We start from the raw sequence: 26,121 nt of genomic DNA, 5'->3' as shown, positions 1-26,121 counted from the left end.
AATAGATTAGCAAATTTGCAAAGCTCACGCATGCTCTTTCCCTCTCGCATATAACTATTTTACACTGCCTAAGTCGAGCTGTGAAGATAGGAGTTGTGCTCTCCTAGAGCAGTTTGCATAAGTGGTTGTTTGAATTTCTGAAACTCAGACATGTAATTACCCCTTGGGTCATTGTGGTGGGCACTCCCATACACAATTCTGTTGTGGCTTTAACATTCTTAGCTTCGCAGAACCTAATTATGGCTCTTCTGTTTTATTCTATGACATTATGATTTTGAAGTAACCTCTATTCTAAGCTGTGGTTGGGCTGTCCATGTTAACAGATAGGTTTTAATATCTAATTATGCTTGACTGATGGTTCATTTTCATTTTGTGTCCTAAATTTGCCTCTCATTATCTCCTCATTGGGCTGGACTCTCGATTGTGATGTGAGCCTGTAATAAGGCCTCCAAAGTCAAGTGGGCCAAGTGCCAGGGCCTTCCCACTCTGCCCTCCCCAGAGCCCCTAACCCAGGCTTTGCTGAGCAGGTCAGAGTGGGTCATCCTCTCACAGAACCAGCACTTGGGAAGGGTACAGGGTGGTCCCCGTGGCAGCTCTCCTATGGCATAGTCATGTCTAACGTGAGAGACACCATTAGGAAATCAGTGAGCCAGATCTGCAAATTGGGACCAGGACCCCTCACCTCCACCTTGCCAACCTCAGACTGGGCTACAGGTCTCTACACATCCAGTGACCTACAGCCTTGAAGTCTGGACAACATTGATTTCAACCAAGTGGATGGTGGAATAGATTTCTCCAAGGAAAGTTCTATTTTCACACTGATTTTCCCTTCTACAGTCAAGAGTGAGTTCCAGCCAGGCACAATGGTGTGTACCTGTAGTCCCAGCTACTTGAAAGACTGAAGTGGGAGGATTGCTTGAGCTCAGGAGATTGAGACCAGCCTCAGCTAGACATAATGAGTGAGATCTGTCTCTTAAAAAAATAGTGTATTCCTGCAGATGAAACTCTGAATTTGGGAAAGCTGCAGTTGAAAACTTTAGTAATAAGAGATTAGGATCACGGACTAATATGCCCCTCCCCCATCCCACTCCTACATAGAACGTGGCTGTTGCGTCCTGGGCTAGATGCATCCTGGGTTGGACGTGTCCTGAGTTGGACGTGCCCCAGGCAAGCTGTTCCTTTTTCTTTGAATCTTACTTGGTATTTGTTATCACCTTCTCCAATTTGAGATCTCTTCCATTCCCCCAGCGCCTCCCTGAATCATAGTACTTTTGCACTACACCTGCACGCCATGACATCATAACTCATTCGTAACTCATTGACACAGTAGAGCTGGGTAGTGCGTAGCTATTTTTCCATCTAAGATGTCCATTGGTAGATGAGGAAATCCAAGCCTTACAGAGATGTAAATTTGTAAGGGGCCTCCCAGGCAGTAGCAGAAAAGGAATGTGGGCCCGAGGAATCCTGACACCACGTGCCTGTAAACAACTTTCCGGTAGTTCTAAGTGTGCAGTTGATCAGAGGGTTGCCAAACAGGCCCAGCGGAAGCGGCTCATTTCAAACCTGCAAGTGTGTCCAGCCTCACACAGTCATTGTCCTTCCTGTGGCTTCTTGAGTCTCCGGTGAGTTTGCTGAGATTGAGGGTTGTCTCCGCCTGTGGACATGGACAGGGCTGGGATTGGTTTTTTGTTTTCTCCCCCCATCTTGGTAGATACCTGTGGCCATCATGGAAAGACACCCAGGGTGTCCCTGGGATTTGGAGGTGTCCCAGATAATCAGGACCTGAACGCAGCAACGCAGCATTGCGTCCCTTCAGACTTCGTTTTTATTTTTTTTTAATTAATGTTTTATTTTTTTGGAGTTGAGGTCTTGCTTTGTGGCTCAGACTGGAGTGCAGTGGTGTGATCATAGGTCACTGCCACCTCAACTTCCTGGAGTCAGTGGATTCTCCTCCCTCAACCTCCCAAAGAGCTGGGACTACAGGTGCGCACCACCATGCCTAGCTAATTTGTAAAAAATCTTTGCAAAGACAGGGTCTCACCATCTTGCCCTGACTGATGGTGAGCTCCTAGGCTCCTAGGCTCAAGCGATCCTCCTGAAGTGCTGGTTGCAGGTGTGAGCCTCTCCACACGGCCCAGCCTTCTTTGTTGCTCAGCCTCTGACTCTCTGCCTGACGCCTTCCCTCTCTGTGGTAATTCTTCTTTATATGGAATTTGGCCACTTTCCTGGTTGGCAGAAGCAACATGAATCATTGTGCCTGCTGGACCGTTCAGCCCCCTGCATGCCCCCTGCCCTTTCCAAGCTTGATTAGTAGTTTGGTTTCTGCATTCTTCAGGGCTGGATGCCAGGGAAACCCAGGCAGATGCTCCCCTTCCCACAACAGGTGCCTTAAGGCCACAGGGGTGCCACTGAGTTGATTTCTGCCGCACGCACTAAATCTCATGCAGGAAGTGGTAGTCGGCTTGTGTTGCACTGCCCAAGACCCAAGCCCTCTTGCCCCATTTCTTGCCTTCCTTTCCTAGCCTCTGCTTTACTCCAGTAAGGGAGTTATTTTGCTTGCTCAGGAAGCAGGACCCTAACTTTTTTTTTTTTTTTAATTCCAAGACAGAGTCTTGCTCTGTCACCCAGGTTGGAATGCAGTGGCAGGATCTCTGCTCGCTGCAACCTCTACCTCCTGGGTTCAAGCGATTCTCCTGCCTCAGCCTTCCGAGTAGCTGGGATTACAGGCGTGCATCACCACACCCGGCTGATTTTTATATATTTAGTAGAGATGGAGTTTCATCTGGTCTTGAACTCCTGACCTCAAGTGATCCACACACCTCGGCCTCCCAAAGTGCTGAGATTATAGGCGTGAGCCACTGCGCCTGGCCTAGGACCCAAACTCTTGATAAAGCTCCTCCTGGCACTTCACAGACTGTGCCTGATGCTGAGTGTCCTGTTGAGAAACTCCGCCCCAGGCTTCCTTCTCTTGGGTTCGCATGTGCATGGCACTTGAGAGATGCAGGCCACCTTATCAGTGGAAGCTAGGGTGTGTCCCCAGGTATTGCGCAGATTGGGCGAAATTCAGCCTGCCTTCCTGTATTTTACATGTTTGGGAGGTCTCTGAGAAAGTCCCTGTGGGTCTGGGTACATGGTCAGTGCACAAGGGACAATTGGTGGTATATACCAACTTTCATCATTTTGAACGAGGAGACCATCATCCCAAATTGTTGTGAAGCATCAGTTGGCCTTTGATCTGCCTGTGTTGAGGCTAAAAGGGTGTGATCTATGGAGCAGCCTGCGAATTGCCTGCATCTTTGTGAACTTTTTCCTTTGCAAGTCTGTTGTCTGTTTTCTTCTAAGACATCTGCAGACTCTGCAGTGTAAGTTGATTGAGTTGCTGTCTTTTCTACTTTGTGTTTTCTTTGATATGTTATATATGGGGCTTAGCATAAGGCTTAAAAAATTAATAGCGATCTAGCCACCCCCACCCCACCTTTTTGGGGACTATTGTTTGATTTGTAATCAGCAATCCTATTGATAATAAAAGCCACTGTTTTTTGTTTCTCCCAAAGGGCATATTTCCTGCTTCATATATTCATCTTAAAGAAGCGATTGTTGAAGGAAAAGGGTGAGTCTGGTCCTGATGTTTAAATGAAGAATTGCAATTACTATATTTGGCCTTTCTGCTCTTTTGTATGCTGGGGTAATAGGAGAGGGTCAAGACAATTGGTGTGATTGACTCCAGTGGGACAGGAATTTTGGGGAGACAAAGGGGTCTTGTGATTCAGAGTTGTGTTTAGTTTTCTTTTTTTTCTTTCTTTTTTTTGAGACAGAGTTTCGCTCTTGTTACCCAGGCTGGAGTGCAATGGCGCGATCTCGGCTCACCGCAACCTCCGCCTCCTGGGTTCAAGCAATTCTCCTGCCTCAGCCTCTCGAGTAGCTGGGACTATAGGCGCGTGCCACCACGCCCAGCTAATTTTTGTATTTTTAGTAGAGACAGGGTTTCACTTTGTTGACCAGGATTGTCTCGATCTCTTGACCTTGTGATCTACCCGCCTCAGCCTCCCAAAGTGCTGGGATTATAGGCGTGAGCCACCACGCCAGGCCCAGAGTTGTGTTTAACAGCTTTGATCCTTTATAGAGTCTGAAGTCAACACCATACTTGCAGTCACTGTCCTTAAACCTGGGGTCACTATTGGGAAGCACTTGCCCTGGTGCTCTGTCCTTCCTCCACGAGCTACAGACTCCGTTTGACAGAGACTTCAAAGCCCCCCAGCTCTGAGTCCCATTTTTTTGGAAAGACATTGCAGGCTGTGATTCAAATGGAGTTTAGGGTAAAGCAACAGTTGTTAAATTGGGACATGGCTGAATTTACATTTTGTCTAATTGTGATGTATGTTTCCTAGAGGTTATAAAACTGATGTATAAGATCATTAAAAGGACATTTCGAGAACAGGAACCCATTAGGCAGGAATGGCAAATGAATAACCAGGTGTGAACTTGGAAGAAGGAACATTAAAATGTTTTCTTTTTTTGTCTCTGCTACATCTTCACACTCAGTTAAATATGTAAATTATAAAATTACTAATCATATGATTACTGCATAATGACATCTCTTTGGCTGATTAAAAAATTGCCTTTCCAAGCACTGTACTTTTAACGTATGAAAAGGACCATTTGGGTTCCATAGTTCCATGATGCATAATTAAAACGAAGAACATAATTTAGAGGCATGAATGGTGATGACCTGCAGTATGGTACTTTTCAGACAGATAAAGTGTTTTGTATGCAAAGTCTTAAAGGGAAGAAAAAGTTGAAACTTTCCCTCTGTGGAAGTAACTGAATAAACTGTGCTTTATATCTGTGTTAGAATCCTTACCAGCACAGACTGTATATGATTATTTAAAAAGCACTTTGATGTATACAAAAGAATATAGGTAAAATGTAATTATGCAACATGATAGAATGAAGAACAGGTTATTCTGAGTGTCCATAATTAGAGTCACACTAACCAGGCAGGCAGACAGAGACACATTCGGCTCCTCTTCCTGGGCCTTCTGTTCCAAGGTGCCCCTCTGTGGGCAAATGCATAGAGCTACGGTGAAATGAGCAGTTTAGAAACAATTTCCTTGCCACTGCTTTGGGTTGCCTGGGATTGTTCCCCACACTCATTACCTGGCTCTGTCTGTCTCCCTTGCTGCGGCCACTCAAGCCTGTCTTCCCAACAGCTCCCTCCCTGAAGAAAGCCGGCCTTCAGGCTTGGCAGGTAATCTCATCCCTCTTGTTTTCCTCTAGGTTGTTGTGGACTTCTCCCTTTCCTTCTTCTCCTGGTCCTTTCTCTTTCCAGTGCCAGGGTGGGCCACGCTGTCCTCTCGCCTCTGCTCGCCTTCCTGCTCTCCACATTTGTTGTCCTGTCTCTCTTGGAGAGTGTCTCTCTTTCTCTCTTTCAGGATCTGTCTCTTGCTGGTCTCTTACATTTTGTTCTCATATGGTCTCTGTCTCGCAGGCTCCCTTGTACGGCTCTCTTTTTTGCATGGTCTCTCTCTTGCGTGACCTGTCTCTTGCAGGCTCTGTCTTTCTCTTGAAGACCCTCTCTTGCAAGGCTCTCTCTCATGTGGTCTCTCCCCCAATGTCTCTCTTGCTTCGTCTCTCTTCTCTCTGGACGCTAGCCTTCATTCACTGTCAGACATCCCAAATGACTACTATATGCCATTTACCATTGATTCTGTACCTATTCTCCCATAACCAAAGCAATTTCCATTTTGTCCCGCACCCTTTCCCCGGTACTGCCATGGTTAGCAGTGCCTCCTCGTGTCCAGACTTCACAGTGTCTTCTCATCTTCCGCCCCCGGAGCTCTACTGCAGCGTTGTACACTGTTGGTCCCTGCTTCACTGAAAGCTCCCCTTAACTCCGATGCCCTCTTTTTCTTGTTCTGCTGACCTGCTGCTCAGGCATGTCACCATCTTCTCTGTCCCCTGTCCACCTCTGAGGGTGCTGTTCTGGCCTTCTCCTGCTTCCTTGTTGCCCCTCCCTGATTGACATGGCCTGTGTTGCATTCGCCTCTTCAGCTGGTCTGTCTCTATGGGTGATGCTCACATCGGGACCTCCAGCCATGACTTGTCTCTTGACCTCTCATTCAATTGGGCAGCCAAGTAACTAATGAGAATCATTCCCACTGTTGGGTGAGCATCTGCTATGTGCCATTCATTCGCTTTTCAAAAAAAATGATTATTTTGAATTTCGTATTTTCTTTTTTAGACGAAGTCTCACTCTGTCATCCAGGTTGGAGTGCAGTGGTGAGATCTTGGCTCACTGTAACCTCGGCCTCCCAGGTTCAAGCGATTCTCCTTCCTTAGCCTCCCTAGTAGTTGGGACTATCGGCTTGCACCACCATGTCCAGTTAATTTTTTTTTTTTTTTTCAGTAGAGTTGGGGTTTCACCATGTTGGCTAGGCTGGTCTTGAATTCCTGACCTTAAGTGATCTGCCTGCCTTGGCCTCCCAAAGTTATGGGATCACCAAAAAATTATTATTTTAGATTTGACAAATAAAAATTGTATGTATTTATGGTGTACAACATGATGTTTTGAAGTATGTATTCCTTGTGGAATGGCTAAAACTAATTACGTGTGCATTACCTTACATACTTATCATTTATTTGTAGTGAGAACACTTAAATTCTACTCTCAGCAATTTCGAATATACAGTGCATTGCTGTTGACTGTAGTCACCTTGGTGTAAGATAGATCTGTTGAACTTAGTTTTCCTATCTGACAGAAACTTGGTATCCCTTTGACTCAGCGTCTCCCCACTCCCCTATATCCCATTCATCCATTCATTCTTTCTTTTTTTTGAGATGGAGTCTCGCTCTGTCACCCAGTCTGGAGTGCAGTGGCATGATCTCTGCTCACTGCAACCTCCTCCTCCTGGGTTCAAATGATTCTCCTATCTCAGCTTTCCAAGTAGCTGGGATTACAGGCGTATGCCAACATACCTGGCTAATTTTTGTATTGTTAGTAGAGATGGGGTTTTGCCATATTGGCCAGTCACGAACTCGTGACCTCAGGTGGTCTACCTGCCTTGGCCTCCCAAAGTGCTGGGATTACAGTAGAGATGGGGTCTTGCTCTGTTGCCCAGGCTGGAGTACAATGGTATAATCTCAGTTCACTGCAACTTCTGCCTCCTGGGTTCAAGTGATTCTCCTGCCTCAGCCTTCTGAGTATCTGGAATTACAGGCCTGCACCACCATGCCCAGATAATTTTTTGTATTTTTTTTTTTTTTTTTTTTTAGTAGAGATGGGGTTTTACCATGTTGACCAGGATGGTCTTGAACTCCTGACCTCAGGTGATCTACCTGCCTTGGCCTCCCAAAGCACTGGGATTATAGGCATGAGCCATTGTGCTCAGCCCAAAGGATCATTCTTTTTTAAATTTTATTTATTTATTTATTTTGAGACGGAGTCTTGCTCTTGTTGTCCAGGCTGGAGTACAATGGCACCATCTTGGCTCACTGCCACCTCCGCCTCCTGGGTTCGAGTGATTCTCCTGCCTCAGCCTCCCGAGTAGCTGGGAATACAGGTGTCCACCATCAAGCCTGGCTAATTTTTGTAGTTTTAGTAGAGACGAGGTTTCTCCATATTGGCCAGGCTGGTATCAAATTCCTGACCTTGTGATCCACCCGCCTTGGTCTCTCAGAGAGCTGGGATTATAGGCTTGAGCCACCACACCCAGCCAGGGGCATTCTTAATAACAGTTTTCTAGGGGATGGTCTCCTGCACCCTTTCCTCTGACGTCTGGTTCTGGACCTATCCATGAGATCACCGTCCTTTCAGGATCGCCATTGTCTCTTGCTTTGGGATCCTCCCCTCCGCTATCAATAAGTAATTGCAGGCCTGATCCCCAACTGTGAGCCACAGTCAGGGATCCTTCCACAGTCCTGGGCTCTGTGCACATCAGGGGATGTAGGTGGGACCTATTGTAGCATCCCTCGGCATTCCATGCCAACCACATTCTTGCCTATTGAGGACACACAGAGAACCTCTAGGGCCAGCTAGCCTAACTGCACTAGCCACAAATTCATTCTCTTCCCCAGCCCTCAGTAGGCTGAGTCTTACTCAGCATAGTCCCTGGCCCAGAGCACATGCCCAGAAAGCAATGGTTGATATGATGAACACCAGCACATAGATAGGTAGTGAGTAAGAATAAGTCAAGGGGCTGGGCATGGTGGCTCATGCCTGTAATCGCAGCACTTTGGGAGGCTGAGGCGGGCGGATCACCTGAAGTCAGGAATTCAAGATCAGCCTGGCCAACATGGTAAAACCCCATCTCTACTAAGAATACAAAAATTAGCTGCATGTGGTGGTATGCACCTGTAATCCCAGCTACTAGGGAGGCTGAGGCAGAAGAATCGCTTGAACCTGGGAGGCGGAGATTTCAGTGAGCCGTGATTGTGCCACTGCACTCCAGCCTGAGTGACAAAGCAAGACACCATCTCAAAAAAAAAAAAAAAAAAGTTTAATGAGAGTTGGGATCAGATAGAGTAACCACGGACATTTGGAAGCTGTAACCTCTCTCATATTTCGCCAAGGATAACCACTTCATGTATTATCATGTAATGAGTTTTATACGTGATGGAAAATGTAAAAATCATCTTAACCCAAACTGCAATTTAATGCCACATGGACTTGCTCTAATTTATGGCATCTTTAAGATAGATGGGTACACATATTATGAATATACCTTACTTTTGCCAGACCTTGACGTTCTGTATGTAGACTTAATGGAATATTATTTGCCTCCTTCATCTTACCTTGACATATGAGGTGGATGGCTTACGTACAGGGTAATGTGTGAACCTTCCCAAGCTCTGTACAAATATAACTTGTCATCCCAAGAGACGTATGTATGTATATGTGTGAACGCCGTCTTATTTGTAGATTTTCTTCCCATTTGCTTAAATACTGAACTCTATGGCCTAGATGTGAAATTTACCAGGCACAACTCACAGCAGGCAGTGAAACCGTGGACTCAGCTGCTCTTTCCTTCTTTCCTCCCAGGCAACATGAAACGGTCATCCCGGGTGACCTCCCCCTCATCCAGGAAGTCACCACGACTCTCCGAGAGTGGTCCACCATCTGGAGGCAGCTCTACGTGGTGAGAAAATGAGATATTCATTCAAAGCTTAGAAATAGAGAGTGGGCTTTTTGACCCTGATATACCAATGGGATGTTTTTCTTTCTCAGGGAACCTTAAAAGCAGAGCTTCTGAGACAGGGTTTTACTCAGAAAGGGCCAAGGACATGGCTGAGAGTTTAGCCACTGTTGGGGGCCCTGTGCCCTTGGACCTGCAGTGTATTTGAGTGTATTACAGTGAGCTGTAAGGGAGGGGACCGTAGGATGTGTCTTTCTTTGCACTGAAAGGGGAAATATGGTTGTTTTCAGGCCCCTGGAGCATGGGATCAGGCAGTGTGTGTTGATGTCACCTTTAAAACAGTAATAGGTGTTTATTTAAGGATCCAGTAGAGGGTAATTACTACTTTTTTTTTTTTTTGCTGTTGTCTGACAGTAGGTAATGCCTCTTATCATTTAAGAACAACGACAGAGTCTTCTGGATTTACCGGTGTTTGTGACAGGGATAGGGAAATATTTTACATTCCAGCTTTGTGTGCAATTGTCCAGTTCTCCTGATCACAGAAGTCATTAATGCAGAGACGTTGAAGCTCTGACATCTTCCATTTCATATTCCCTCAGGGTATTTCATTGCACATAAATTCATATTTGCAGAAGATTACCTTTTGTTAAACTTGTATTTCTATTCAGAGTGTTGATTTCTCATATGCTAATGTTATTATCACCAAGCAAGGGCTCTGGAAGGAAGTCGGTACGTTAATTTCTCGAGAACATAGAAAACTTCCTAAAGTCCCACAGCTGCTCGTTGGGCAGGCTTGCTGTTTTTGATTATACAGTGGTTTCCTGTAATGCACAGTAATAAGCAGTTGCAGTAATTGTCATCAAATGTACTCAAAAACCTAAAAGCATAAAGTTAGCCATGAATGTTTTGTGTAAATCTGAGCAATTTTGTAGTCAGTGTTTCATCTTCAACTTAGCAATTTTTAAACAAAAATATGGCAACAAAACAAACAGGAGTTGATGCTAATAGTCAGTGGACCTACTTGGGTCTATTACCCTAGAGTAGGTATTCGTAATGATGACCACCTTGGTTTCCTTTTACAAAACTTGAATTTGCCTTTGATGGACTTACATTGTTGGATTTGTGCAAAGAAATCCAAGCCAAAAAAATGGTTATAATATTTTTACATGGGCTGTGTGTGGTGACTCATGCCTATAATCCCAGCACTTTGGGAGGCTGAAGGGGATGGATCACCTGAGGTCAGGAGTTTGAGACCAGCCTGGCCAACATGGCGAAACCCCATCTCTACTAAAAATAGAAAAATTAGCTAGGTGTGGTGGTGCACCCCTGTAGTCCCAGCTACTCGGGAAGCTGAGGCAGGAGAATCTCTTGTGAAGGCAGAGGTTGCAATGAAATGAGCTTAGATTGCGCCACTGTACTCCAGCCTGTGTAACAGAGACCCCCTTCTCAAAAAAAAAAAAAAAAAATATATATATATATATGTACATTTTTTGCTTTGCTCTGTCATTGTAGATATTAGCAAAATATTAAGGATTTTATATAGTTGATACGGCCTTAGAGCAATGGATAAGAGAAGGCGGTGTGGATATCAGAAACTCCTAGAAAGAAGGTTGAATGCCAGAGTGAGGTATGTGGTTCAGATACGTAGGAGGAGAGTTTTCTAAAAATGTAGCAGTGAAGACATTTAATGTTTTAAAGGGACAATGTCATTTAGGTATCTTTTTATTTATTCATTTTTTGAGACATGGACTGCTCTGTTGCCCAGGCTGGAGTGCAGTGGCACAATCACAGCTCTCTGCAGCCTTGACCTCCCGGGCTCAAGCAATGCTCCCACCTCAGCCTCCTGAGTAGCTGGGACTACACCTGCGAGCTACCACGCTCAGCCAATTTTTTAATTTTTGAAGAGATGAGGTCTCCTTATGTTGCTCAGGCTGGTCTCCAACTCCTGGGCTCAAAGCAATCCTCCTGCCTCTGCCTCCCAAAGTGCTGGGATTACAGTTCTGAGCTACCGAGCCCAGCAATGCTTACAATTTTATCACATTAGGTTCCACCTAGATTTCTTTTCATGGAAAGAACCACCGTGTTATTTTCCTTCAGATAATCACTAATCTCCTTGATTGCTGTACGCTTTTAATTGCTAGCTGTAAACTGTTGCTTTTCTTTGAACCATCAATCCCATCAAAATTCTTAGTAAGTGGTAAGAAGTGTGAGTTTTGCATCTTATTTGCATTTTCCTCTTGTCACAAAAGCACCAAGAGTTTGTAGATGGAGATTTGGCCTCTTGCGGAAGTGTCTCTTGTGGGTTGGACACACCACAGTGTGTGGGATCCCTCTTCTTCCCTGTAGCTCAGCTGGGAGCAAGGCTGATGAGTTCAGGTCCTCAGTGTGCTGAGAAGGGTCCAGGTGCAGGGTGTTCTGAAGACTGTATGCAGGTTGTAGGATTCAGATCTTTAGGCTCAGACGAATTCTGGAGGAGCTTTAAGAGCTCCCTGTCTCTGATCCAGATGCAGAAAGCTCATAAGCAGGTGTGGAACCTCAAGGTCTAGCCTCTGGTCGGATCGATCACCTTTTTGCTTCAGTGGGACATAGAATGTTGGGTGAAATCTTGGGGATTAGGCATTACTTTTTATTCTTTTTTAATATCTCATGGAAACTAAATTCCATATAATATGTTCCAGTTTATGCTGATAGCACTTTTAATTCAACATGAACTAAATCTCACGATATGGTGCTTACACCTCATGTGTATTTGAAGAGATATCCATTCTCTACCATCTCCACAATGCTGTTTTATAACAAAATCTTTATGATTGGGTTTTCTCCCCCATATAGCAAGATAACAGGGAGATGTTTCGAAGTGTGCGGCACATGATCTATGACCTTATTGAATGGCGATCGCAAATTCTCTCTGGAACTCTGCCGCAGGATGAGCTCAAAGAACTGAAGAAGAAGGTCACAGCCAAAATTGATTATGGAAACAGGTTTGTTTATTTGAAAGATGATTTCACGCTTAAATTATCCAATGTAATAACATCACTATAAGCCTTCAGGAGACCAAGATCACATTTGATCGTAAAACAAAATTTCTACCGTCAAAGTAATGGCATGTTTTTCATTTTGAAAAGGATGAGGTATTTTCCATTGAATTCTGAACTGGGGAATCTTGTGAGCCATTCTTGAAACCTTGTCATTCTTCAAGTGACAGAGTCAAGAAGCCAGGGAGCCTGTCGTTTTCACTGTTCTGGAGGGGACCCCATCATTACTCCCCTAGCAAGGAACTTTTACTTTCTGATCACAGTTTTTGACTTTGAGTCCAGATCTGGGGGTGCCTTGTATAGTGACAAGCAACAGGTTTCTTTCCACAGAATCCCAAGTTCTGAGAGTTGGAGTGGACATTAGACCATGGAAAGTTTGTCACCTGTGTAGGTTTGCCAGATTTCACAAACAGAAATACGGAAATACAACCCAGTTAAATTTCACTGCAGATAAACAACAAATAGTTGCTTTGTGCAATTATGTCTCTTACCAAAGTTCCCATCCAGAGCAGGCATCCCCCAGCTCTGCATGAATGCCTTTAGTGCTCACCCCTGCCTACAGCTGTACTTTCTACTGTTAGCATGTGTTTTTTGATGCTGAAAGGAAACAAGCTGCTCTGATCCTAATTCTCCTGGGTTCTGTAACCAGAATGAGGCCATGCCCTTTTCCACCTGATCATATTTGGTTTTTCATAGACTAGCAGAGCTGCAAGAAGCCTTAAAAAGTATCTGGTCACATGGTTCCCAAATGCTCTTCTGTATCAGAATCACTTGGATAGCTGTTGAAATACAGAATCCCGAGACTTACCCCTTAAGGCTCTGATTTGTGATATCTGGGATGCTGACTGGAAATCTCAGGTTGGTTTTTTTTTCTGAGACAGAGTTTCACTCTTGTTGCCCCGACTGGAGTGCAATGGTGCGATCTCGGCTCACTGTAACCTCTGCCTCCTGGGTTCAAGCGATTCTCCTGCCTCAGCTTCCTGAGTAGCTGGGATTACAGGCATGCACCACCATGCCTGGCTAATTTTGTATTTTTAGTAGAGACAGGGTTTCTCCATGTTGATAAATGCTGTCTTGAACTCCTGACCTCAGGTGATTTGCCTGCCTCGGCCTCCCAAAGTGCTGGGATTACAGGCGTGAGCCACCGTGCCCGGCTGGAAACCTCAGGTCTTAAAATAGAGTTGGGTTGTGCTGGACAGCAAATTTGGAAAACTTGTGGTTTAATTCAACCCCCTTATTTTACACATTGGAATGTGGAAGTCAGAAAAGGGAAGGGGTTTGCTTCAGCCATTCCACAGAAAGGAGTCCGGGTAAATCAAAGAACCTTTCTGTAAAATCAGAATTATCACCTAATTATCTGATAATTTATATTTTGAAGTGTGAAAAATTTCTTAAAGCAACGTTATGAGCAAGATGTAGGGTTTGAATTCGAAATGCTGTAGGAGAGGTTTTTTTTTTTTTCCAGAAAGCCTGAGATATTCACTATTGTTGCAGTAAAACCCATTTCAAGACCACCTGCTTAAAAAAGCAAACTTTTGGAGCTTTGATTTGATTTTCTATTGGAGTATCATAGTTGAAACTTATGTTCAGAGACCACCTGCTTCATTTGGCCACAGGAAGCTAGCAAAGTACATTGTAACATGGAACAATCTAGTTAAGGAAGGAAGTGTTTACAAATGCAATTTACTACTTTGATAGGAAATACAGTCCTTAATAAGATGGCTTTTTTACCCAAGGATCTCCAGGCTCCTTCATAATTTCTCCAAAGCCCAGCACTCTGCATATATCTTCCTAGTCCTTCCTTCAGAAAACCTAAATGATATCACACTGTTGAATGTTTGATTTTAAGGTAGGTGGATTTAATAAGGAAAAGGTCTTTTGTGTCTTCTTTTTCATTCATCACTTAGGCATTCTTGCCTTTTTAATTTACTTATTTTGAACCTGGGTGGAGGGTTTGGGGAACTATTTGAGAATGTTATGAAGGTCTTGGACCATATCTCTAGAAAAATGCTTATACACAATACACACATGCAGGCACACAGACCCCCCAACACAGACAGACAGACAGACACACACACACAGTTCTGCACATGATTTCAGGTTGTTGTGGGGGTTCCCAGCTTGTGCTCATAGGTGCATTAGGCCTCCATGGACTTCCTCTCTCCATTGCCTTGCTGTGGTAACTCGCACCTTTGTAATGGAAACTCACTTCGATTCAGAACCAGCTGCACACTGGTTGCTGAGAACAACGCGTAGAAGGGTTGGCTGGACAGGCCACTTCGTATGATGGTTTGCGTGTGGCATTCTGGAAGCAACATGACCCTGCCACGGGAGAGTTCTGACACAGCACCCAGGCTCTGGGCTCTTCTGAATGTTTGTTTGGAATATATAACTTCTCTCAGCTTAGGTTTCCTCCTCTGTGCAATGGGTCTGACTGTCTGCCCTGGCAGGTGTGAGGTTATGACGTGGCAGGAAGTGAACAGCAGGCTGGCACAGGGCTGTCCCCTTGTGTATTCCCTGACGGAGCCCAATTCAGCGTGGCCTGCAGGACCTACTGGCTGGACCTCCTAAGCTGGTGCTTTGTAGCTACCCTGGCACCAGCATTTACCTGCCCACACCAGAACTGATCATACCTATACCAGAAGTGGCCACACCCCCATAAACATTGGCTCTACCCATAGTAGTACTGACTGTATCCATGCATTACTGACCCCTGTCCATACCAGTATTGACCTTGCCCACACCAGCACAAACCAGGCAGATACCTTCACTGACCCCGCCCATACCAGTATTGACTCCGCCCACACTCTCACTGACCCCACCCATACCAGCACACTCCTAGGGGCTGGTTCAGGGGTAGGATAAGGAGTAATATCTGGGAGGGAGGAGCTTGCCTTGTTAGTGAGACCTGTTGCAAAGATAAGTAATGAGACCTTAAAATGCTTTTTAAATTTTCTCCAGATGTCTTTCTGTTGGTCTTGAGGCACCCCGCTTACATTGCAGCCACTGAAGCTGTTTTCATGCAGTGCAAAAAGCCTCTATTTGTTTAAAGTCTGTTTACCCTGATGCTGTTGACAGGCTCAGTTGGTCCTCCTGCTTCACCATCAGTGGAATTTGCTCAATAGATATTAAAAGGAAAAAGTGAGGTTTCTGTATTTACCTTCCCAGTGGTACAGTGGTTGAGCAAAACTCCAAAGACTATGTTTGAGCTGCTTGCAGGCGCATATCTAGCTTTAGGGTGTGTGACCTGGAGACTCGAAGTCTCCGGGTAGTTTTTCTAGATGAAGCATTTATGGGCAATTCAACTTTCCTCTTTAATTTGTAACTATAAAGATGTTCTCTAATTGAAATTTATCATTGTTTCAAATGACTCTCTTTTTCATATTGTTAAAAAAGCCTGCTTCCATTGGCTTGTTAATTACAGGAATATAATCCCAACGGTCGGGTAAGAGGCATCTGTAGTTCATTTTCTGCCCTAAGACCTGCATGTTTTATTAACAGGAAAGCCAGAACATACTGCCAGATCACAGCTCTTGATCTCTTTGGTTACACAGTTGTCTGTGTTCCTTAAATAAAAACTATTTTTTATGGTAAAAAACACCCGACAACTTTGTTGGATATGAGGAATCAGAGAGCATGTTCCCTAAAGTATGCACCGGTATAGACTGGACAGATTTGTTAGCTGGATGTTGCTTGTGTTTTTAGTTGGTGACTACATTTAGCTATCTGGCCAGGAAGTTGCTTAACCTTATTGTAGATAATATTCATATGTTTGGTATCCACACACAATAGAACTTCTGTATTGAAAATCTTCCTGTGGCCTAATGTAAAGACTAGAACGGACTCGAAGTAGGAGGGGAGATGTGCAGGGGACCCTGCCAGGGTCAGTGGGGAGTAAATAAGGTGGTGGGTAGAGTTTTCTTCCCTCTCCCTCAACTTAGTGATGATGTCACAACTGCCAACTTTGTGTTTGGGTTGATGGATGTATATGAAATTGCATATATAGGTGAGTGTGTGTGTGTGTGTGTGTGTGTGCGCATATGTAGTGTGCCTTAGTCCCGGTGCGGCGGCTCACGCCTGTAATCCCAGCACTTTGGGAGGCTGAGGTGGGTGGATCACCTGAGGTCAGGAGTTGAGACCAGCCTGGCTAACATGGCAAAACCTCATGTCTACTAAAAATACAAAAATTAGCTGGGTGTGGTGGCACACGCCTGTAATTCCAGCTACTCAGGAGGCTGAGGCAGCAGAATCGCTTGAACCTGGGAGACGAAAGTTGCGGTGAGCAGAGATCGTGCCACTGCCCTCTAGCCTGGGCAACAAGAATGAGACTCTGTCTCACACACATACAAATAGTGTGCCTTAAAACTTTTCTTATTTTATATAATAATTAGTAATACATATTTTACCTGGGCCTTGTAGATCTGTAAAACTTCTCATTAGAAGCCAAAGTCACTATTGATTGCAATGTAAGTAAAAATTGAGGAATTTGTTTTTTTACTTCTGCCAATATGACACATTTTGAGTTAAAGCAACCTCCAAAAATTGTAAGTTCCTAATATTTGTGGGCAAACCCAACTTTCTAGGATTTTTTTTTTTTGACAGATCCTTGCTCTTGTTGCCCAGGTTGGAGTGCAATGGCACGATCTCGGCTCACCACAACCTCCACCTCGGGGGTTCAAGCAATTCTCCTGCCCCAACCTCCTGAGTAGCTGGGATTACAGGCAACCGCCAACATGCCTGGCTAATTTTTGTATTTTTAGTAGAGATGGGGTTTCACCATGTTGGCCAGGCTAGTCTCAAACTCCTGACCTCGTGATCCACCTGCCTTGGCCTCCCAAAGTGCTAGGATTATAGGCGTGAGCCACCGTGTCCAGCCCTCTAGGATGTTTTCACATGCTCAGTTGCTGTGGTGGAAGTTGTGCTAGAAAATTCAACCCTCTTGTCTTGTGTCCATGAACTTCTAAATTCTCGTTGTTCTAGAATTCTAGATTTGGACCTGGTGGTTAGAGATGAAGACGGGAATATTTTGGATCCAGAATTAACTAGTACGATTAGTCTCTTCAGAGCTCATGAAATAGCTTCTAAACAAGTGGAGGAAAGGTTACAAGAGGAAAAAGTAAGTTTGACTCTCTGTAATATGCCATTCACATTTGGAACACGTTTTCTCAGCAATAGTTTTCAACCTTAGTAAAATATCAGTGAAGCCCAGAATATTTATTAAAAAAGAACCTGAAAAGGAGCAGCTATGGAGTGTGTGTCCTACAGTCACGAGTGGAAGGGAGCCTGGTGGCACAGCATGTCACCCGTGACATGAACGGGGGTTGGACAGCATTGTGTTTCATCTTAGGAGACAGGATCCTGATGACGTGGATCATCTGTCAAATGGAAAACAAGACATTTGTGTTCTCATCTGTTAAATGGGAAACGACATTTGTGTTCTCTTCTGTCAAATGGGAAACAAGACATTTGTGTTCTCTTCTGTCAAATGGGAAACAAGACTTGATTCTGCATTTCCTCTCTGACAATGGTAGGCAGGTGATGTATTCCAAGCTGATAGAGGACAGAGAGCACATGTCTTATTGGTGTTTTCATCTTCTGTGATCTTTAATGGTATCATGTATGCATTAGTCTATTCTCGCATTGCTATTAGGAAATACCTGAGACTGGTAATTTATAAAGAAAAGGGGTTTAATTGTCTCATGGTTCTACAGGCTGTACAGGAAGCATAGTGGCTTCTGCTTCTGGGGAAACCTCAGGAAACTTACAATCATGGCGGAAGGTGAAGCGGGAGCCAACAGTTCACACAGCTGGAGCAGGAAGAAGAGAGGGGGTGTTCGGGAGTGCTACACACTACACTTTTAAACAACCAGATCTTATGAGAACGCACTCACCGCCATGAGAACAGCACTGAGGGAAGGGTGCTAAACCGTTCATGAACGATCCACCCACCTCCAACATTGAGGATTATTTACAATAGAACATAAGATTTGGGTGGGGAGCCATGTTCATGTATCTAGAGATACTCAGAAATTGATTGACTAATTGAATTATCTGTTAATTCAACAAGTATTTACTGAGCATCTATTATGTAGCAAATATTGAAGACATAATGATAAATGAGACAGATGTCCTTGGAGGGCTTAGTCTAATGAGGGAAGCAAAAATTAAATAAGTAACTACACATATAATCATTATTTTGATTTGTTGGTTGGACACTGGAAAGTTTTGTATCTCTGAAAGTTCTCAGCACAACAGTTGCACAGGACATGAGTTTTTTTGTCTGTTGTATAAATGCATGATTTAGGAATGTGCAGGGGAGAGAAGAAAGTGACTGCGCCCATGGCTTTGCTGAGTTACGCCAATTAGTTTTGTAGCTTTTCCATTCTGTAGGGAATAAAGAAAGCAAGCATTAGTGATGAGTGTTGCTGGGATTGACTTTCTATTTCCTTCCATTCACAGTCTCAAAAGCAGAACATAGATATTAATAGACAAGCCAAGTTTGCTGCAACCCCTTCTCTGGCCTTGTTTGTGAACCTCAAAAACGTGGTTTGTAAAATAGGAGAAGATGCTGAAGTCCTCATGTCTCTATATGACCCTGTGGAGTCCAAATTCATCAGGTAGGTGACGTTTCTTGGCTGCTGTCTTTCCTCTTTGGTTAGTATTAGGAAAATTGCATCAGAATCACCGAAGCTTTCCACTCATGCCAAGAGGCCTTGGTTGCATGGCTGCTGGACACCAGCAAGCAGCTGAGCCAAAAACTGGCTTGGACAGCATGATGGCAGCCAGTGTGGACTCTGGGTTAGGGTGAACCTTCTCACGTGTAGATTGCTATTTGCTTGTAGAGTTATAGCAATTGCAGGTACACTCATGTCGTATCTTAAGAGTGTAGCTGAAGATTGAAGTAATACTTTGTTTCCTAAGTTGTCTTCATAAGATTTTACATATCCTGGTCCCTCAAATATCACTATTTCCTTTTTCAGAATTTGGTGTCTATGAATGCCATTTCTATGAATTTGGTCCTGTTATTTTTTCTGCAAGATGGTTGGCTAGAATTCATTATTTAGAATGGTGCCTGCCACATACAGTCAGTTAATACTGGTTGAATAAAAATACTGTAAATCTATTATTCCTGCTTAGCCTTCAGTGTAACTTTTTCTTTGCCCAGATGGAAAAATTGTGATTCAACTACGTGTGAATTGTGTGTGTGTGTCTGGGTATATGTTAAAACTGTAGTATCTTCACTTGTAGTATTCAAAATTTGAAAAGTTAGTGTATGCATGATACAGAAAAATATGAGTGGATTTTATTCTCACTTCTGATGAAGACTTTGTTTCCTCTTGACATAGGATGCAGTTTTTATTTTACAATGTATTTGGTCTGCCATAGGCTTTGAAATAAACATGCATTGTGCTGGATTTTATAGTATTGTCATTCTAAATGAACAAATAGGTTCTTAAAAAAAAAAAACTTAGAAATGCCATTTGGAAGTAGTTCCATTACAGTGACAACCCAACACATCCCTCATTAAAACTTGCCAAGGTTTTTATGCTGTGGATGTTAATTGATGAGCAGCTGTATGTGATATTTTTGACAGTTATAAACTCATAGTTGTCTGTATAGTGCACCTACATGGCATTAATTACGAAGCAATGTGGATGTACATTTGGTACCCTGTTATTTGGAAAATTAACTTGCTTTTATTTCTCCCTTTTTCAAGTGAAAACTACCTGGTTCGCTGGTCCAGTTCAGGATTACCTAAAGACATAGACAGATTACATAATTTGCGAGCCGTGTTTACTGTAAGTGCACCCAAAGATGTTCAGTTGAATTGGCCACCATTCTAATGACTACTTTTAGTGATTTCTCTCTGCCTTCCTTCTGCACTAGAACATGGGTCCCTGGGATGCCTGCAATACAGGTTAATTTAATATTACTAAGTAGGGTGCCTTTCCAGAAATCTTCAGAGTCTCTAGCCACCCTTAGAATCACTGGGACAAAGATTTACCCCATTACCATGGAATGTTCCTCTTAAACCTGTATCTTAAGTTTGCTTGACAGTCAGTAATTGACTGTTGTTACTAAATTCCTTTTTGTCATAGGAATAACTGATTCAAGTGATAAAAACTGGTCTGAGAAAAGAGTCTCAATCTATTTTTTTTTTAACTGTCCTTTTCAGTGGAACTTGCATTGAATAATGGTTCTCCAAAATAATTTATGGAAACTTATATTTCTAGGACCTCGGAAGCAAAGACCTGAAAAGGGAGAAAATCAGTTTTGTCTGTCAGATTGTTCGAGTGGGTCGCATGGAGCTGAGGGACAACAACACCAGGAAGCTGACCTCGGGGTTGCGGCGACCTTTTGGAGTGGCTGGTAATCCATTTCTCTGTGTCTCCTTGAGAGGGTCAGATCATCACAGTTACTTTCAAAAGAACCACTGTTGAATGTTGATTGGACAGTGGGCAGCTTTGATTTATAATCTTTTCTGCTGGAGAGAAAAGATATATTTATTAGTTATTTTCGTTGTGGCTTCAAGTTGACCTGCCAGGCTCAGGATGTTCTAGTCCACACGTTTCGGATGTAAATCATGTATTTGGTTTTAAAGTGGATCCCATCTTTTTCTGGGAGAGACCCTGACCCATATTCTCATCTGTAGGGAAGCCAGTCGCTGGACATTTTCACGTTTTGGTGATGGACATAAGAATAGATTTGTGCAGGATGGTCAGAGCGATGAAGAGGAGGAAGCAGAGCAAGCCGTGTATCAGACGCAGTTAGCTTCATGCTGCTGCTCTTCATCCACTGGGCTTGTGCTCTGTGATTTTTGGTGGCAGCACGAGGAATTGTGAAAGACTAGTTATTTCTGTTGATGAAAGATAAAGGTGTACCCAGGAAGTTTTAATTGGTTGATCTATTTCAGTGTCACTCTGATTTTGCATAGTTTTGGGAAATGGTTTTCTCTCTTTTATGGTTGCAGTGCAAGTTCATTACCTAGCACTCTGATATTTATTTTATTTTGTTTTTATGATTTTTGGGATTCATATGAATATTTATGTGGGAAAAGTTCCTGATTCTTTTTTTTTTTTTTTTTTGAAATAGAGAATGGGGTCTCACTATATTGCCCAGGCAGGTCTCGAACTCCTGGGCTCAAGCTATCCTCCCACCTCTGCCTCCCTAAGAGCTGGGATTACAGGCGTGAGCCACAGCGCCCGGTGAAAAGTTCCTGATTCTTGACACACAGCTGAATTTTTTTTTTTTGAACAGCTGTGGAAGACATTCTTTGCCTTGGCTACCAGGAACCTCTGAACTTAGTCCATTTTCCCCTGCCTTTTAAATAAACATTACTTTTAGAAAAGTTTTAGGTTCAAGTAAAATTGAACAGAAAATACAGACAGTTCCTATATATTCCTCCTTCCTTTCCCCTGCCTCCCTATTATCAATATCCCCTATAGACTGGTGAACCACACTGACACGTCACCATCCTGTGAAGTCCATAGTGTACATTAGTGTTCATTGTTGGTGTTGTGCCTTCTGAGAGTTTCGACAACTGAATAATACTGTATATCCACCATTGCAGTCTCTCACTGGGTAGCTTCACCATCCTAAAAGTCCTCTGTGCTCTGCCTGGAATTTTTTGAAAAATATTTCAAATTATTTAAATAAATGATTTACTACTTCATAAGGAGTAAGCAATACCAGTGATATAGACATAATGAGAACAGCATATTAATTCAATTTACTTGAATTCAGTATACCAGTAGAGCTAACTAACGGGGTGTTCCAGTGATTATACCATTTGTGAGTGAAATGGTAAGGGTAGGGTTTCCTTTCTGAAGTCCCCATGGCCTTGGGCTGAGGAAATCCTTTTGCATTTTTATCTCTGGCTTTTTGTTTTTAAGAGACAGTGTTTAACTCTGTCATCCAGGCTGTGTGATCACAGCTCACTGCTGCCCTAAGCTCCTGGACTCAAGTGATCCTCCTGTTTCAGCCTCTGGAGTAACTGGGATCACAGGCGCGTACCATCATGCCCCCATTTTCATCTCCTATGACTTGAATCCATACTTGAAAATTGCCCCTCTATTTGTCAGAGCCTGCAGCATGTTTTACGTGTAATCCAGTGTTATATTTAAAGAACCTATAATTTTCCAGGAATTTTTTTTCTTTTCCACCTTTATGGTAGTTTCAAGAAAATATTTAGTCTTTGTCTCAGGCATAATTGGCTTCACTTGAGCAATCAGAGGAATCTTGGACAACACATGGAAGTCACTCTTCTTTACAACACCAGAGCTACAGATGCTCTGGTTATTCGATTACAAGATGGATTATGTCATAAGTTCCTACGAATGTGTACTTATATTTCTTAAAACAAAGATGAAATATAGACCACAGGCTGACAGTTTTTACCTTCTTTTGATTAAAATTTTTGGAATTTAAAAAATGTGGAACATTTTTCAGCTTTCATTGGGTTGATGTTCCACGAAGGTGTAGGTACTGATGGATGGAGAGGGTGATGGGCACGGGCACACCTGACACCCCTGTGGCCTTTTACTGTTTCTTACATCGCACATACCCTTGCTTGGTGGGGTCTAGAGTTAGGTTGGGCCTCCCAGCAGAAGCCCAGGTTATTCATTGGGGCAGGGCGAGCAGCCTTGACACAGTTCCTTGTTTCTGGAGCCCCTATCTGGGTAGTGTTGGCGGAGACATCTGACTGTCGTCCCTGGAATTTGGATCCCTGGCTGTGCGGCCACCGGGGACTTCTGCCTTGTCCCCTGATATCTGCTGACCACATGGACACTCCCGGTGGTCCCTGGTTCCTCCTGTCTGGACTGGTGTCTGGTTCCTTCCTTTCTTGTCTCATGTCCCTGGTACCCATTGATATTGGGGCTTCTGAAAACCAACCTGGGGCCAAGTTCTAGCCTTGCCATCTTGCCTTCTGCCCGTGAATTCTCCAGAGTGTGGCCTCTCCCTGCTGCTCTGCTCTGACTGGCACATGGAGCATCCCCCGCTCTCTTTGGGGTTGCAAAGATAATGTGTGAAGTGCTTCAGAGACACCCACAGGCATTTGTTTTCTTTTGTGGGAAGATTTCAGGCCTGCAGCTGTTAATGTTGGGTTTGCAGGTCCTCTGAGTTCTCTGTCCCTTCTGGTGTCACAGTTGCCCAACAGTTGTTGTTTTGCCTGGCTCCACTGCACACCCTGGGTGGGGATGTCCTGTTCATCCCTCAGTCCCAAGCACTGAGCACTGAGCCTTTGCGGCCTCTGTGTTTACCCCAGAGGGGCCAGCCTTCCTAGACCTGCTCAGCTGGTGTGCGTCTATGCATAATAAGAAAGAACCTGGCTGGGCACAGTGGCTCACGCCTATAATCCCAGCACTGTGGGAGGTCGAGGTAGGCAGATCACATGAGGTTAGGAGTTTAAGACCAGGCTGGCCAACATGGTGAAACTCAGTCTCTGTCAAATATACAAAAAATTAGCTGGGTGTAGTGGCGCACCCCTGTAATCCCAGCTACTCGGGAGGCTGAGGCAGGAGAATCGCTTGAACCTGGGAGGCAGAGGTTGCAGTGAGCCGAGATCACACCATTGCACTCCAGCCTGGGCAACAGGGCAAGACTGTCTCGAAAAAAAAAAAGAAAGAAAGAAAGACCTGGTCATTCTGCTTGTGGAGTTTCCAATTTCCTCTTAGAAACTCTTCTCTGAGACATTTCATTATCTGATCTGGCTATGTAAATTTTTGGCACAAAAAGTAAGTATCTTAATATGGTGGTTCTCACCCCTAACTGAATATGAGAAAAAATTTGCAAGCTATCAATAAAATTCTTGGTCAGGTGCTGTGGCTCATGCCTCTAATACCAGCACTTTGGGAGGCTGAGGCAGGCAGATAGCTTGAGCCCAGGAGTTCGAGAACAGCCTGGCAACATGGTGAAACCTCATCTCTACTAAAAAATGCAAAAGTTAGCTGGGTGCTTGGTGGCATGCACCTGTGGTCCCAGCTACTCAAGAGGCTGAGGTGGGAGGATCATCTAAGCCCAAGGAGGTCGAGGCTGCAAATGAGCCATGATTTCGCCATTGTACTCCAGCCTGGGCTACAGAATCAGATTCTGAGCCCCACCCCCCGAAAATTATTGTACAGGCCCCACTCCTGTCCAGTTAAACCAGAATCTCTGCTTTAACCTGAACCACTTACTTGTCCCTATGGGCCTCTCAGTGACTGGCAGTTTGCTGCCACCAGACCACCTCCCCTCCCATCACATGGTGGCATTCAGCACATGTGGCGAAATTTTGTTTAGTAGGACTCGCTTCTGACTTACTCAGTGTGTCGTCCAACCAGATGATTTCTTTGTTACTAAGAAAGGACAGTTGGCCGGGTGCAGTGGCTCACACCTGTAATCCCAGCACTTTGTGAAGCCAAAGTGGGTGGATTGCTTGAGTCCAGCAGCAATCCACCCACAAGACCAGCCTGGCAGTATGGTGAAACCACATCTGCTAAAAAATAATAATAATAAAAATTATCATTAAAAAATCTGGAGACAACAGATGCTGGAAAGGATGTCGAGAAATAGGAACAGTTTTACACTGTTGGTGGGAGTGTAAATTAGTTCAACCATTGTGGAAGACAGTGTGGCAATTCCTCAAGGATCTAGAAATAGAAATTCCATTAGACCCAGCAATCCCATTACTGGGTATATATCCAAAGGATTATAAATCATTCTTTTATAAGGACACATGCACACAAATGTTCATTGCAGCACAGTTTACAATAGCAAAGACTTGGAACCAACCTAAGTACCCATTGATGATAGACTGGACAGGGAAAATGTGGCACATATACACCATGGAATATTATGCAGCCATCAAAAATGATGAGTTCGTGTCCTTTCTAGGGACATGGATGAACCTGGAAACCATCATTCTCAGCAAACTGACACAAGAACAGAAAATCAAACACCTCATGTTCTCACTCATAGGCGAGTGTTGAACAATGAGAACACATGGACACAGGGAGGGGAGCATCACACACTGGGGTCTGTTGGGGGAAACTAGAGGAGGGAGAGCAGGGGGTGGGGAGTTGGGGAAGTATAGCATGGGGAGAAATGCCAGATATAGGTGATGGGGAGGAAGGCAGCAAACCACATTGCCATGCATGTACCTATGCAACAATCTTGTATGTAACTCACATGTACCCCAAAACCTAAAACACAATAAAAAATATATTTAAAAAAAAAAAGGAATTCAAATAAAGAACTCTTTTTGTTTCCTCCCCCCGCCAAAAAAAAAGAAATTAACTGGGCGTGATGGTGTGGTGCATGCTTGGGGTAGCCAAGGTAGGAGGATCGCCTGAGCTTGGGAGGTTGAGTTTGCTGTGAACCATGATCGTACCACTGCACTCCAGCCTGAGTGACAGAGTGAGACACTGTCTCCAAAAAAAAAAAAAAAAAATAGAAAGAAGGGATAGAAGGGAAACTTCCCGCATCTGAGAAGATTGATCAACATTTCGGTCATCGTATTCTGCCTATTCGTACGCAGCTTCGGTTTCCACATGCAAATTTAATTTTGAGGCTTTCTTCAGAATGACTTCTGCATGTCTGTGTCAACAGAGTTCAGTTCCTTAAAATGGGAAAAATGTTCATGGACCTTCATGTCTTCATGTCTACAGTTCTTAGTCTTTGGTTGAAAATAATGTGTCACATTTCTGTTTTTTAACCTTTTTATAATGTAACCTTTTCTATCTTTTTCTAGAAAAAGTGGGTCGATTCTTTTTCTAAAAGCTAGAAAATATAGAAAATTGTAAAAATAATGGAAGTTTTATGGAAAAGAAAACTGTAATTAGATAAATCCTCCATAGTTTTACATAGCCGGGGTAGTAGCTCATGTTTATTCTAATACGTTTGTTTCTAAATTTTTTTTTCTGTGTGTGGCGTATAGTTTTTAAATACAGTATCACATTCTACAATGTATTTGTTTA

General features: G+C 43.7%; 1 protein-coding gene across 3 annotated transcripts in view; it reads left to right on the top strand.

Annotated features, from left to right (window-relative positions):
* Positions 1-26,121, top strand: part of DOCK1 (dedicator of cytokinesis 1) — a 543,465-nt gene that overhangs the window by 69,114 nt on the left and 448,230 nt on the right. For all 3 annotated transcript variants that reach the window (XM_021671705.2, XM_021671704.2, XM_064373739.1), the window contains exons 4-10: positions 3,555-3,610; positions 9,038-9,134; positions 11,964-12,112; positions 17,147-17,282; positions 18,626-18,783; positions 19,884-19,965; positions 20,401-20,536. In XM_021671705.2, the coding sequence (XP_021527380.2) occupies positions 3,555-3,610; positions 9,038-9,134; positions 11,964-12,112; positions 17,147-17,282; positions 18,626-18,783; positions 19,884-19,965; positions 20,401-20,536 (814 nt within the window). The remainder of the gene's footprint in view (positions 1-3,554; positions 3,611-9,037; positions 9,135-11,963; positions 12,113-17,146; positions 17,283-18,625; positions 18,784-19,883; positions 19,966-20,400; positions 20,537-26,121) is intronic.

Source organism: Aotus nancymaae, unplaced genomic scaffold (assembly GCF_030222135.1).
Source record: "Aotus nancymaae isolate 86718 unplaced genomic scaffold, 86718_ANA_hifiasm-v0.15.2.pri h1tg000010l, whole genome shotgun sequence".
Lineage (NCBI taxonomy): Eukaryota > Metazoa > Chordata > Mammalia > Primates > Aotidae > Aotus > Aotus nancymaae.
The sequence above is the reverse complement of the archived record's forward strand: the minus strand, read 5'-3'. Positions and strand labels throughout refer to the sequence as shown.